This window comes from Lethenteron reissneri, chromosome 15 (genome assembly GCF_015708825.2).
Source record: "Lethenteron reissneri isolate LAM-NWPU_2019-01 chromosome 15, ASM1570882v1, whole genome shotgun sequence".
Taxonomy (NCBI): Eukaryota; Metazoa; Chordata; class Hyperoartia; order Petromyzontiformes; family Petromyzontidae; genus Lethenteron; species Lethenteron reissneri.
In genome coordinates this window covers 11,446,054-11,460,075 of record NC_083793.1, presented here as the reverse complement: position 1 = coordinate 11,460,075, position 14,022 = coordinate 11,446,054, and the positions used below count along the sequence as shown (strand labels likewise).

The 14,022-nt window shown below is 57.2% G+C and overlaps 1 protein-coding gene across 5 annotated transcripts in view; it reads right to left on the bottom strand.

The window, feature by feature from the left end:
* Positions 1-13,773, bottom strand: part of LOC133342719 (peregrin-like) — a 30,623-nt gene extending 16,850 nt beyond the window's left edge. For 2 of the 5 annotated variants that reach the window (XM_061552054.1, XM_061552057.1), the window contains exons 1-10: positions 12,370-13,773; positions 10,163-10,451; positions 8,542-9,613; positions 8,045-8,267; positions 6,748-7,324; positions 4,318-4,512; positions 3,240-3,396; positions 2,082-2,216; positions 1,206-1,334; positions 154-300 (exon numbers count right to left, since the gene is read on the bottom strand). In XM_061552054.1, the coding sequence (XP_061408038.1) occupies positions 154-300; positions 1,206-1,334; positions 2,082-2,216; positions 3,240-3,396; positions 4,318-4,512; positions 6,748-7,324; positions 8,045-8,267; positions 8,542-9,613; positions 10,163-10,338 (2,811 nt within the window). In that variant the 5' untranslated portion in view covers positions 10,339-10,451; positions 12,370-13,773. Of the gene's footprint in view, positions 1-153; positions 301-1,205; positions 1,335-2,081; positions 2,217-3,239; positions 3,397-4,317; positions 4,513-6,747; positions 7,325-8,044; positions 8,268-8,541; positions 10,452-12,369 lie in introns of all 5 variants that reach the window. The other 3 variants (XM_061552056.1, XM_061552055.1, XM_061552058.1) reach the window with 3 other exon arrangements.
* Between the last annotated feature and the right edge of the window lie 249 nt (positions 13,774-14,022).

Genomic DNA, 14,022 nt, shown 5'->3' with positions numbered 1-14,022 from the left:
GGACTTTATCCAGATCTTTTAAGGATTTGTGAACTCCTTACACCCACACACACACACTCACACACACACCCCGGCACTCAACATTGACACCGGCGCTCTCTGCGGCAGTGACACCTCTGCGGGTCGCCGCCAGCTCTTTGGGGCCGCACGCACCTTGGCGTTGTACTGCATGCAGTTGTTGACGATGAGTTGGAAGTCGCCGGCGAAGGTGTCCATGCCGCGGTACTCGTGCGAGTCCACGCGCTGCCGCATCGTGGAGAAGTCCATGGGGGTTTTGATGTGATCCAGGTAGTCCGACACCTACGCAGGGCAGAGACAAAGGTCCTCAGCCCCCCCGTGTAGCCCGTTACAGACTGTCGGGGGCAAGTGCTGCTCGTGAGAATCCGTGAAGGCCGGCACAGCACACAAAAGGGGGGGGGGGGGTGGCCAGCACCACCCCCGGCCGCCTCAAGTCTCACCAATGCTTACACGCTACGCTGGGTAGACCTCGGGGAGGCCCAGGACTGTTTAAGATAACAGCCACCGATGTTAGCCATTACGCCGGAATCGAACTCAGGTCGTCGGATTCGCAGCGCAGTGCGCCAATCACTATACTACCTGTTCTATCCACTGCTGGATGAAGGCCTCAAACGAGTCGTTGCCATCATGCGGGGAACAGTGCTGCTGACCCAACATCTCACTCCAGTACATGAACTGACATCGTCGCTCCAACTTCACGGTGGTTGCTGTGCTAGGATGCGTTCTCCCCTGTCGGTCATCGTCCCGGATGGTACGCAAGTTGAACTTCATTCGCACCGTATGTAGCCTACGGGTCTCTGTGTGAGTCTATGGGTCTCTGTGTGGGTCTCTGTGTGAGTCTATTGGTCTCTGTGTGAGTCTACCGGTCTCCGTGTGAGTCTATGTATGTTAAACTTCTTTTGAATGTACATAGCCAACTGCGCTAATTGTAGGTGCGGAGCTAAATGGGGGGGGGGGGGGGGGGAGGACAACAAACTAAATTACAACACCAACAAACAGTTAAAGCACATCATAGCTCCCAGTGGCTTCAGAATATCGGAAGGAAGAGCGGCGTTCCAGACGGCCTCTACGCGGCGTGCCGCACAGCGCATCAGAAAGCGCCGCGCAACGCCGTGCTCCTGCCAAAGCCACAGTCGCTTGTCGTCGCGTCGATGCGACGACGGCGGCCCCCACCACTCCCCGCTCACCTCCTCGAGGCACACGGGCTCCGAGAAGATGCTGCCCGTGTCTCGCTCCTGCAGCAGCTCCAGAGTCCGGCGTAGGAAGATGACGAACGGGATCAGCCGCGCCTCCATCACGGCCTCTTGCGCTCGGATCTGCGCAGCGCGAAACACGCGGACGGGCGTCACGCCGGCATCACCGCACACGACCACGCGTCACCACAGGGGACACACACGACCACGCGTCACTATACGGACACACACACGACCACTCGTCACCGTACCTACACACTCACGACCACGTGTCACCACAGGGGACACACACACGACCACGCGTCACCGCACGGACACACATTATCAAATCTTACGACACGTTACCCATTAATGATTACGTATTATTACCCATGAACACATATCAACACAGCAGACACGGTTGAACATTAAAAAAACACTACTGCGTGCTACCACACACAAAGGCAAAGATCTCCTGTGTAGTCTTAACCGACTTGTTGGGGAAAGTGCTGCCACAGCACAAGCGGAGGGTGGGTAGCCAACACCACGTACGGCCGCCTCTGTCTCCGCGGTAGCAATGCTGACACATTGCATCTTATACTCATGTGAGGCCGAGTCGACCGAGGGGAGGTCCAGGACAGGTTCACAGAATCATCGTAGTTTTCCATGAGCGGGAATACAACTCAAGGTCGTCAGATCCATTACCATACACGGCCCGGAGCACGGGGATTGGCGGCTGAGTGTGCGGTGTCTACACAAGGCTCACGCGCAACTCGGCGCGTCGCCGTGCCGACGTGCGCTCGCGTCGCCGTGCGCTCGCGTCGCCGTGCCGACGTGCGCTCGCGTCGCCGTGCCGACGTGCGCTCGCGTCGCCGTGCCGACGGTCACCACCTGTTCGCGCTTGAGCTTCTCGCGCTTGCGGATGAGCTCGACGAGCAGGCGCGCCCGCTCCAGGTCGTGGCGCAGGCGCTGCCACGACTTGAGCTGCTCCTTCAGCGCGTGCCTCTTCTCTCCCAGGTGCTCGCGCTGGGGTCACGCCGGGCCGGGGGGCGACAGGGGGGGGGGGAGGGGAGCGTGAGGAGGCCGAGCCGCTCCGTGAGATTTGGTGAGTCGCGGCCGGAGGTGTGTTTTGTCATTTTTCCTCGGGCGTCATCCCAATTGCGGTATCGGTGTCGCGTCGTCGCGAGAGACGCAGCAACATGCGTGACCACACGGGGACACACACCGTGCTAGAGCTGGCCTAATCAATGACGATATTCACACGCAGGTTTCTTTCTCCCGCGGAAACAGCTATCGCAGAGCTCCCTCCGACCCTCGTGGTTTGCAGATTACACGTTCGTCACATAACAGTCAAAACCTATATTGAATTCTCAAAGCCGGAATTTTTGCCAAATAAGTGCAGAAATGATTATTCTACGTGATGCTTTTGAGCGCAGTCGCTGGTGACCAGGCCGAGAACAGCGACTCACTGCACAAGAGAACCCGGTGGGGTTTCATCGCAACCCGGGTTTGAACCCATGACCTCAGCGGTCCCCGCACAACACCATGAATTCTGAGCCAACCCAGCAGCCCTTGCAGCCACAAGGCATCGACTCATTCATCAATTCAACAAAATAAAATGTTCAAGTATCCTGATAAGTAAAATTGAGCTGTGCGACACGTGATAATTTTACAATTTCTACAACTTACGTGGAACTTTTATTTACGTTCTAATCCCCCCCAAAAAACCTCTATTATGTTCCAATCCTAATCGGGGCGAACGTGGGGTTGATACCAAGAAGATATGTTTTTATTTGTCAGGCTTGACGGACTCTACGGCAATCCATTGCTCTACCGCGCAGAGAAATAAAACCAAGACGTGGGCGGATGGCAGGTTCAGACCAAACTAAATCTCTACAAACAAAATAAAATAAAAACTACGGCAAAAAAAAATAAGTTACAATTTTCAAAGCGCAACGGATGACCGCGGATTGCGACAGTTCGCCAAAACGTCTGTGTTAGATGCTCAGCGAATGTTCACTGTGAATCTTGACGGGCAGCCGCCGTTACCTGCTCCATGGATCGCTGCGACTGCAGGTGGGACTGCAGCCTCCGCAGAAGGGGCACGCCGTTGCGGGACTGCCGCTTGAGCGTCCAGTAGCTGTGCATGCGCTGCATGAACTGGCTCTTGCGCTGCATGGACACGCGGCTAATGATCTTGCTCAGCCTGCGGGTCAGCGAGGTAGGGGGGAGGGCGGTAAACGAAGGCACGGCAACGCACGGCATCAGGGCACCGGCAAAACTGCCCCGCTGATAAGCGGGGTTTCTAAGTGCCATGCATCAGAGCTCCGGGTTCCAACTCACACCTCCATTTCTCCAGATTCCAACCCATACTAAAAGTTGGGCTAATCAATTACTGTCTTAAGACGCAAGATTTTGTTTTTGCATCCCAATTAATGAGGTATCATTTACTCTACCGATTACCAGCTCATTACTCAATGAATACAATAACTAAAAAAAATGTATATATATGTTACTCTTTGGCTCTTTCGGTAAAGTCACGTAGGTAGAAAAATAATAGATCACGACATTTCGATCGCAACACAAGCAATCGTCATCAGATGGGACAACCACAGCAAGAAAAAACTGATTCCTGCAGTCAAGAAACACTTCAAATCAAGATTGTAGATATGCTGTTCTTCCTTGTGTTCCCACGTGTGTGTCGCTGCCCGGGAGGTGATGGCGAGGGCTTGGGGGTGTAAATTGGCGGCGTCACGCTGGGCACGCTCCTCTCGCCAGGGGGTGGGGCTTCTTACCTTCCAGAGGCCGGCATTTTTGGGGGCATCCGCCATTGTTTTTAAATCGGGCCTCAGAATGAGAATGTTTATTTTATCTGAGTAAAACCACCCCCTGAGCTATTCAGCTCCTTTTTCAATGGTGACTCGGCCAGCCCCGAACTATCGCGCAATAAGGATCGGTCGATGAGAGCGGACTTCATCGATTGATCCATATGTACAGGGCCTAACCCACGCCTCCAGCCTCCAGGGCTTATCGCTGGCTCCTAAAATGCCCCCCCGCCCGCCTCTCCCGCCAGCCCCCACCCCCGTCATCGCACATCTGTCCGAGACGGCCGTGTAACACCGCGCACCTGTGGGGAGGAATGCACGGCACGGACACGATGGGCACAGCGGCGCGCCGCTCCGCCAGGATCTTCCGCGCCTTCTTCATCTTCTGCTTCGACTTGGCCTTGGCTTTCTTGGCCGACCAGCCCGGGGTGCAGCCTCCAGCCGCGCCGCCCTCCCCGTCCTCGCCGTCACTCTCGCTGCCTGTCAGCAGCAGCGGCCTACGAGACGCGGGGAATGAACGGCGATGCAGAGGCATCCGTGAAGCGCGGCGGGAATGTGACGGGAGCGTGACGGGAGCGTGACGGGAGCAGGACAGGAGCATGACGGGAGCGTGACGGAATCGTGACGGGAGCGTGGTGGGAGCGTGACGGGAGCGTGGTGGGAGCGTGGTGGGAGCTTGACGGGAAGCGTGATGGGAGCGTGACGGGAGCGTGATGGGAGCGTGACGGGAGCGTGATGGGAGCGTGGTGGGAGCGTGACGGGAGCGTGGTGGGAGCGTGGTGGGAGCTTGACGGGAGCGCGACGGGAGCGTGACGGGAGCGTGACGGGAGCGTGACGGGAGCGTGATGGGAGCGTGACGGGAGCGTGATGGGAGCGTGGTGGGAGCTTGACGGGAGCGTGGTGGGAGCTTGACGGGAGCGCGACGGGAGCGTGACGGGAGCGTGATGGAGCGTGATGGGAGCGTGACGGGAGCGGCGGGAGAGTGGTGGAGCGTGACGGGAGCGCGACGGGAGCGTGACGGGAGCGTGCGGGAGCGGGCGGGAGCGTGACGGGAGCATGACAGGAGCGTGACGGGAGCATGACAGGAGCGTGACACCGCAACACGCCACACCGCAACACGCCACACCGCAACACGCCACACCGCAACACGCCACACCGCAACACACCACACCGCAACACACCACACCGCAACACTTCACCCCGCAACACGCCACACCGCAACACGTCACACCGCAACACGTCACACCGCAACACGTCACACCGCAACACACCACACCGCAACACGCCACACCGCAACACGCCACACCGCAACACGTCACACCGCAACACGTCACACCGCAACACATCACACCGCAACACGTCACACCGCAACACGCCACCCCGCAACACGCCACACCGCAACACGTCACACCGCAACACACCACATCGCAACACACCACATCGCAACACGTCACACCGCAACACACCACACCGCAACACGTCACACCGCAACACACCACATCGCAACACGTCACACCGCAACACACTACACCGCAACACACCACACCGCAACACGCCACACCGCAACACACCACACCACAACACGTCACACCACAACACACCACACCGCAACACGTCACACCACAACACACTACACCGCAACACGTCACACCACAACACACCACACCGCACTATGCCACACAACACCGCACACGTCAGACCGCACTGTGCAACACGCCACATCGCACCACGCCAAACCTGCACCACACCGCAACACACCACACCACAACACACCACATCGCAACACGCCACACAGCAACACACCACACCACAACACACCACATCGCAACACGCCACACAGCAACACGCCACATCGCACCACGCCAAACCTGCACCACACCGCAACACACCACAACACAACGCACCACACCGCAACACACCACACCGCAACACACCACACCGCAACACGTCACACCACAACACACCACACCGCAACACGTCACACCACAACACACTACACCGCAACACGTCACACCACAACACACCACACCGCACTATGCCACACAACACCGCACACGTCAGACCGCACTGTGCAACACGCCACATCGCACCACGCCAAACCTGCACCACACCGCAACACACCACACCACAACACACCACATCGCAACACGCCACACAGCAACACACCACACCACAACACACCACATCGCAACACGCCACACAGCAACACGCCACATCGCACCACGCCAAACCTGCACCACACCGCAACACACCACAACACAACGCACCACACCGCAACACACCACACCACAACACACCACATCGCAACACGCCACACAGCAACACGCCACACTGCAACACCGCATCACGTCACACCACATCACGTCACATTGCACCACACACCGCACCACACCGGACTACACCACGCCGCAACGCACCACGCCGCAACGCCGCACCACACCAAGCCACACCGCTCCATGCCACACCGCACGATGCCACACCACGTAACGCCCCATCCCTCCATCACGGGCTGAGCTCTGCAACTGGTAGCCTACGGAGCTCGTCTAGACAGAGAAGGCTCTTGAGAGTGGGCCGCTGAGTGATACGGCTCAGATAAGGGCCTCAACTGCCTCACCTGTACACAGAACCCACGCAGGTGAGAGAGCCTCGGCTATGTCTCACCAGTACACGCAGTACACGCAGGACACGCAGGACACGAGCGAGACGCGCACAAGGACGAGGGGGACACGTACCGCCGCACACTGCCGGGCGGCGTGTGAATATCGCAGTAGGCCGTCTTGCGGACGCTGAAGGACGTCCCGTTGGCGCCCGTCTCGCGCACGGGCTCCATCTTCATGTAGAGTCCCGCCTGCTGGGCGCACGTCACGTGGAAGGCCGTGTAGCAGTTGGCCTTGTGGCACTGGATGCAGGCGCCCGAGCCGCGCTGCTTGCACACGTAGCAGGTGAGCTTCCAGCGCGCCGGCGGGATGTGCTCGATGCTGTCGATGGGCTCCAGGAAGACGGTGTTGGCGAAGCACACCTCGGGGATCCATAGTGCGCACACCACGTGCGCCCAGCGCCCATCGTCCGTCTGCTTGAAGGCGCCGCCCTTGTTGGGGCACAGCGCGCAGTCCACGGCCCGCGAGGGCGACTGCAGGCAGCGGCGGCACAGCCACTGGCCCTCGGGGATGTAGGGCACCCCGTAGCACTCCTGGTGCACCGCCAGGTTGCACATGTCGCAGAAGAGGATCACGTTGCTGTTCTGGCACTCGCCGTCGTTGCAGATGCAGCAGAGGGCGTCCTCGTCCGGCGGGGGCAGCGGCACCGACGCTGCGCCGGGGGCGGCGGCGGGGACGGCGGGCGGGCGGCGGAAAGGCACACAAGGTGAGAGACAGGTTAGAGACGCGTACGGGTGAGAGACACAGGTTAGAGATGTGCACAGGCGAGACATGCATATAAGTGAGAGATACACAGGTGTGAGACAAAGGGCTACAGACGCATAGAAGTGAGAAAGGCACCAATCATCCATCCGTAATCCATTTAACGCTGGGTTTCAATCACAAAGTTTTGGACAATCCTTATGATCAATTTGGCTTGGCTTTCACTTGGGTAAAACAGAGCTAATCTATGAGCACAATGAAAATTTGATTAAATCATTAAGAATTAACACAATCTTGGCTCTTTCTAGCTGATGGCCACCACAATACTGTGTGCAGTAACTAGGAATGCAGCTTGCATTTAGATGATCGACACACAATCAATGCGTGTTGTGGGTGGGAAGTCAATTACGAATCGTGGGTGGGTGCATTGGGTGGGTTTAGGTGGGTGGGTTTTGTGGGTTTGGGTGGGTGGGTGCATTTGGGTAGGTTGGGTGGGTTTGGATGGGTTTGGGTGGGTGGGTTGCGTGGGTTTGGGTGGGTGGATTTGTGTGGGTGCATTTGGGTGGGTTGGGTGGGTTTGGTGGGTTGGGCGGGTTTTGGTGAGTGGGTTTTGGTGGGTGGCAGTGGTGGTGGAGCCGCCGCCGATGCGGCTGAAACGACGGGCCCTCACCCCCGGAGAGGTCGGCCGCGTTGGCCCCTGCGCCGGCCCCCGCCGCGTCGCCTTGGATGCCGCCCGGGGGCTTGGCACGGCTCTCAAAGCACGACTCCTTCTCCAGGCGGTCCATGAGCAGCTCGAAGGACTCCTGGGTGACGGGCGGCAGGCCCTCGGCGTGCCGCCGCTCGTTCATCATCTCCAGCCACGCGTAGTCCTCCTCGTCCATGTGGTACTCCACCTGAAGGGGGGAAGCCCCACGGGGGTAACGAGCATGCGAGTCACCCGGCCCCCTACCGCTCGTCCGCCCCCTCCCCCACGTCCCCCAGGCCCCCCACCGTGTTCCCGCCAAGGAGGGGGGGGGGTCGTTAATTTTGTCATTGGCAGGCGAGAGAAACGTTCAAAACGAGGTGTCGTGCGAACGCGCGAGCTTACGCTGAACTAATCGACGCAAAACGCCGTGCCGTGTGTACGCGCGCACACGCACGCACGGACGCGCGCACGCAGGCACGCACCTCCTCGTCGAGCTCTTCGCTGGACTTCTCGATGTATCTGTAGTAGGCGCTGGGGCGCGCGGGCGCCACAGGCGCGTCGTACTCGATCACGCGGAACATCGCCTCCGGGATCTTGCACGGGGCCGGGCCCCCCGCCGGCGCGCACGCCGCACCGGAGGGGGCCGCTCCCCCCGAACCGGACCCCGAGCCGGAGCCCGGCCCGGCGGGAGCCCCGGGAGCGGCCTGGCCGGGGGTGGCCACCGCTCCCTGGTGGGCCGACGTCCACGCGCCTCCTCCGCCGGCGCCCGGACCCCCGCTGCTCCCTCCTCCTCCGTCCCTCCTGCGCTCCTTGTGCTTGTGCCGCCCGCTCTTGGGTTGCTGCTGATGCTGCTGCGCCGTTCCGTCGGCGTTCTCTTTGTTGCCGGCGCCGGTCTCCGCGGCTCCCCCATCCTTGTGTTTCGTGCGCTCGTGTTTCACCTCCCTCTGCGCGCCTCCTCCTCCTCCTCCTGCTCCTTCGGTGGCCTCCTCCTCCTCCTTGATGCCGGCGACGCCGTTCTTACCGTCGCCGTTCTCGTGGCCGCCGGTGCCGTTGTTGTGGTTGCGCTGTCGCCGCTCGTCCCCTCCGGCGGCCGCCACCGCCGCCTCCTTCTCCTCCGGCTGCGGCGCCGTCTCGTCCTCGTCCTCGTCCACGATCTCGATGGAGTCGAAGATGCTGATGCGGTGGATCCGACCGTCCAGGTCGACCTCCACCAGGCGCTGCGCCTGCGCGTAGGTGAGGGCGTCGCGCCCCGGAGAGCGAGCGGAGCCGCCGCCGCCGCCCGTGGCCCCCGGGGACGGAGCCCCGGAGGCCCCTCCGCTGCCGCCGCGGCCCTTGCGGCCCCGGGGCTTGCGCGCCGGCGTGGGCGCCCCCGCGCCGTCCCCATGCTCGTAGTGGAAGAGGTGGTACTCGATGCCGCTGTAGGACTTGTAGATCTTGCGGCACGAGGAGACGGGGCATTCGTAGGGCGGCTTGGTGGCGCGGAGGTTGCAGCAGTAGGTGCGCACGTCAAAGTCCAACCCCACCATCGCGCTGTCCGTGTGTGTCTGTGTGTGTCTGTGGGGAGCGGTGGTGCAGCGGTTAGCAACGCTATGAACTCTGCGGCCCGAGTTCGATTCCCGCTCACGGTCAACACCGGTGACGATTATTTGAACCGGTCCTGGGCCTCCCCGAGGTCAACTCAGCCTCAAATGAGTACCTGGTGCGGTGTGTAAACATCACCACTGGGGAGACAAAGGCCGCCTGGCGTGGTGTTGACCACCCACCCCCTCGCGTGCCGTGCCGGCCTTCATAGGTGCTCGCTAACAGCACTTGCCCCAAGTCTGTTCAGGCTATATGGGGGATCTTGGTCTTTTTCTACGTATTTGTGTGCGAGCACAGCCACGCCACACCCTTCGTGGGTCTGTGAAAGTATCCGTGCGAGGCGCAGGCCACAGCACCTCCTGCCCGGCCCCACCACGTCAGTACTACTAATCCCCTACATGGAAGACCTACGCGTTCGGATGCAAAATGGGTTGTCGCGGAGGTTAACGCATTTGCGCTACAAACGCAGTGGCCCAAGTTCAATCCCCAGCCACGTCTCACGACTCCCTCCTGGGGCCTCACCTAGATCGACTCGGCCTCAAATGGGCTCCTGGTGCGGTGTGAAATTTCAGCAGCGGAGAGACGAAGGCAGCCGGGCGTGGTGGGTGTAGACACAACCACCGCCTCTCCTCTTTGTGCTCCGCTGTGGCCAGGGAGAGAGCCAAGCTGTCGCAGGCCACAAGTTGCACCGCGTTCATCAAGCTTGTGCCGATTTACTCTGCCGCGTGCAGTTGCACGTGCTGTGACATCCAGTCCGCAACGCCAAGTCGCGTGTCCTCGGTGCTGGCGACTTGCCGCTGCTGTAGAGAGGCTTGTCCGTGTTCAACAGAAAATGAATATCAGTCAATAACCGTGCGATTTTGGGGCTCACCGCGATATATTATGGCATGATGTAACCACGTGCTTGCTGTGTGTGCATGCGTAGGTGAACGTGTGAGTTATCCTTACGTGCTGTGTGTGTGTGTGTTGAACGTGAGTCATCATTACGTGCTGTGCGTGTGCTGTGTATGTTGAACTTGTTAGTTGTCTTTACGTGCTGTGTGTTGGACTTGTGAGTTGTGTTGTGTTAACTTGTGAGTTATCCTTACGTGCTGTGTGTGCGCTGTGTTAACTTGTGAGTTATCCTTATGCGTTGTGTGTTACCTTGTGAGTTATCCTGACGTCCTGTGTGTTGGACTTATGAGCTATCCTTACGCGCTGTGTACGCTGTGTGTGTCGTGTTAACTTGTGAGTAATCTTTACACGCTGTGTGTACTGTGCGTTAACTTGTGAGTTATCTTTACACGCTGTGTGTACTGTGTGTTAACTTGTGAGTTATCTTTACGCGCTGTGTGTACTGTGTGTTAACTTGTGCGTTATCTTTACACGCTGTGTGTACTGTGCGTTAACTTGTGAGTTATCTTTACACGCTGTGTGTACTGTGTGTTAACTTGTGAGTTATCTTTACGCGCTCTGTGTACTGTGCGTAAGCTTGTGAGTTATCTTTACACGCTGTGTGTACTGTGTGTTAACTTGTGAGTTATCTTTACACGCTGTGTGTACTGTGTGTTAACTTGTGAGTTATCTTTACATGCTGTGTGTACTGTGTGTTAACTTGTGAGTTATCTTTACACGCTGTGTGTACTGTGTGTAAACTTGTGAGTTATCTTTACACGCTGTGTGTACTGTGTGTTAACTTGTGAGTTATCTTTACACGCTGTGTGTACTGTGTGTTAACTTGTGAGTTATCTTTACACGCTGTGTGTACTGTGTGTAAACTTGTGAGTTATCTTTACACGCTGTGTGTACTGTGTGTTAACTTGTGAGTTATCTTTACATGCTGTGTGTACTGTGTGTTAACTTGTGAGTTATCTTTACACGCTGTGTGTACTGTGTGTAAACTTGTGAGTTATCTTTACACGCTGTGTGTACTGTGTGTTAACTTGTGAGTTATCTTTACACGCTGTGTGTGCTGTGTGTTAACTTGTGAGTTATCTTTACACGCTGTGTGTACTGTGTGTAAACTTGTGAGTTATCTTTACACGCTGTGTGTACTGTGTGTTAACTTGTGAGTTATCTTTACATGCTGTGTGTACTGTGTGTTAACTTGTGAGTTATCTTTACACGCTGTGTGTACTGTGTGTAAACTTGTGAGTTATCTTTACACGCTGTGTGTACTGTGTGTTAACTTGTGAGTCATCTTTACACGCTGTGTGTGCTGTGTGTTAACTTGTGAGTTATCTTTCCGCGCTGTGTGTACTGTGTGTTAACTTGTGAGTTATCTTTACACGCTGTGTGTACTGTGTGTTAACTTGTGAGTTATCTTTCCGCGCTGTGTGTACTGTGTGTTAACTTGTGAGTCATCTTTACACGCTGTGTGTACTGTGTGTTAACTTGTGAGTTATCTTTCCGCGCTGTGTGTACTGTGTGTTAACTTGTGAGTTATCTTTACACGCTGTGTGTACTGTGTGTTAACTTGTGAGTTATCTTTACACGCTGTGTGTACTGTGTGTTAACTTGTGAGTTAACTTTACACGCTGTGTGTACTGTGTGTATGCCGTGTGTGTGTGTGTCTGTGTGTGTGTCTGTGTGTGTGTGTCTGTGTGTGTGTGTCTGTGTGTGTGTGTCTGTGTGTGTGTGTCTGTGTGTGTGTCTATGTGTGTGTGTCTGTGTGTGTGTGTCTGTGTGTGTGTCTCTGTGTGTGTGTCTATGTGTGTGTGTCTGTGTGTGTGTGTCTATGTGTGTGTTACTTGCAGGGTCTTGGGGTGCTGCTGGCGGCAGCTGAAGCGTCCAGAGCCCGGGCGACGCAGGGGGGTGTGTGGGGTGGTCTCTCTCTCTCCCTGTCTCTCGATGTCGTGTCTGTGTGTCTCTTTGTGACTCTGCCTCTTGTCCACGTGAGTTGCTATATGCCCCGATGTCCCCGTATCTGTCTTTACGTCTCGCTGTGGCCCTATGCGTGCTGTGTGTAATGTTGTCTCTGTGTCTTTGTGTGTGTCTCTCTCTCTCTCTCTGTCTTTCTATCTGCCTCGGTGTCTCTCCGTCTGCCTCTCCCTGTCCTCGGTGTCTCTCTGTGTATGTCTGGTTAACCACTCTGTACGCCGTCTAAATATCGTGTCGTAGGTATACAACGCCTCTCCACGTCGCTGCGTCTCTCTCTAAATGTCCATCTCCCTCTGTGTATGCTGCACACCGCCACGTCTCACGTATCTGGGCCCTTGCGTGCCACTGTGTGTGTGCAGATACTGCGTCTTTGTATCCCTGTGCCGATGCATCTCGGTGCAATATCTCAACGCACCTCTGAATGTTCTCTACGCATCTCTGCGTATCTGTAAACTGCAGCGTGTGTCGCTACGTGTCCACGTGCTCTCTCTCTCTACTCTGTCTCTCGACGTGTCTCTGTGGCTCTACGTTGTCTCTCTACGCCCCTGTCTCTCTGCCTCTACGTTGTCTCTCTGTGTCTCTCTCTACGTGGTCTCTGTGTCTCTCTCTGCGTCTCTCTACGCCCCTCTCTGTCTCTACGTGTCGCTCGGTCTCTCTACGTGGTCTCTGTGTGTGTCTCTCTCTCTACGCCCCTCTGTCTCTACGTTGTATCTCTACGTTGTCTCTCTACGTGCCTCTCTCTACGTGTCTCTCTGTGTGTCTCTCTCTGTCTCTACGTTGTCTCTCTACGTGGTCTCTGTGTCTCTCTACGCCCCTCTCTGTCTCTACGTTGTATCTCTACGTTGTCTCTCTACGTGGTCTTTCTGTCTCTCTGTCTCTCTCTACGTGGTCTCTCTCTGTCTCTCTGCGCCCCTCTCTGTCTCTCTGTGTCTCTCTATCTCTCTCTACGTGGTCTTTCTCTGTGTCTCTCTCTGTGTCTCTCTCCGCCCCTCTCTGTCTCTCTCTACGTGGTCTCTCTCTGTGTCTCTCTGCGCCCCTCTCTGTCTCTCTGTGTCTCTCTCTACGTGGTCTCTCTCTGTCTCTCTCTACGTGGTCTCTCTCTCTGTGTCTCTCTGTGTCTCTCTGCGCCCCTCTCTGTCTCTACGTTGTCTCTCTACGTGGTCTCTCTGTCTCTCTGTGTCTCTCTGTGTGTCTCTCTGCGCCCCTCTCTGTCTCGAAGCCTCCGGTCGCTCCGCGCCATGGCGCCTCTTGCCCGATCGCGTCCGGGTCACGGGGGCGCGCGTGACGTCACCGGCACGTGACCGGAGGAAGCGGCCAGCTGGGGGGAGGGCACGTGACTCTCGCTCGGCGACCACGTGACCCCCCCCCCCCTCCGGAGGCCATTTAAACTCGGAGCACGTGGCTCGTGGATGTCGAGATTATCGGCAAGCGCCAGGGGCTACTGCCAGTTTTTACAATCGACTCGACATGCTCCTCACTAACACTGTGGCCTTGTTAGGAAATATAAATGTAATAGGCAACGT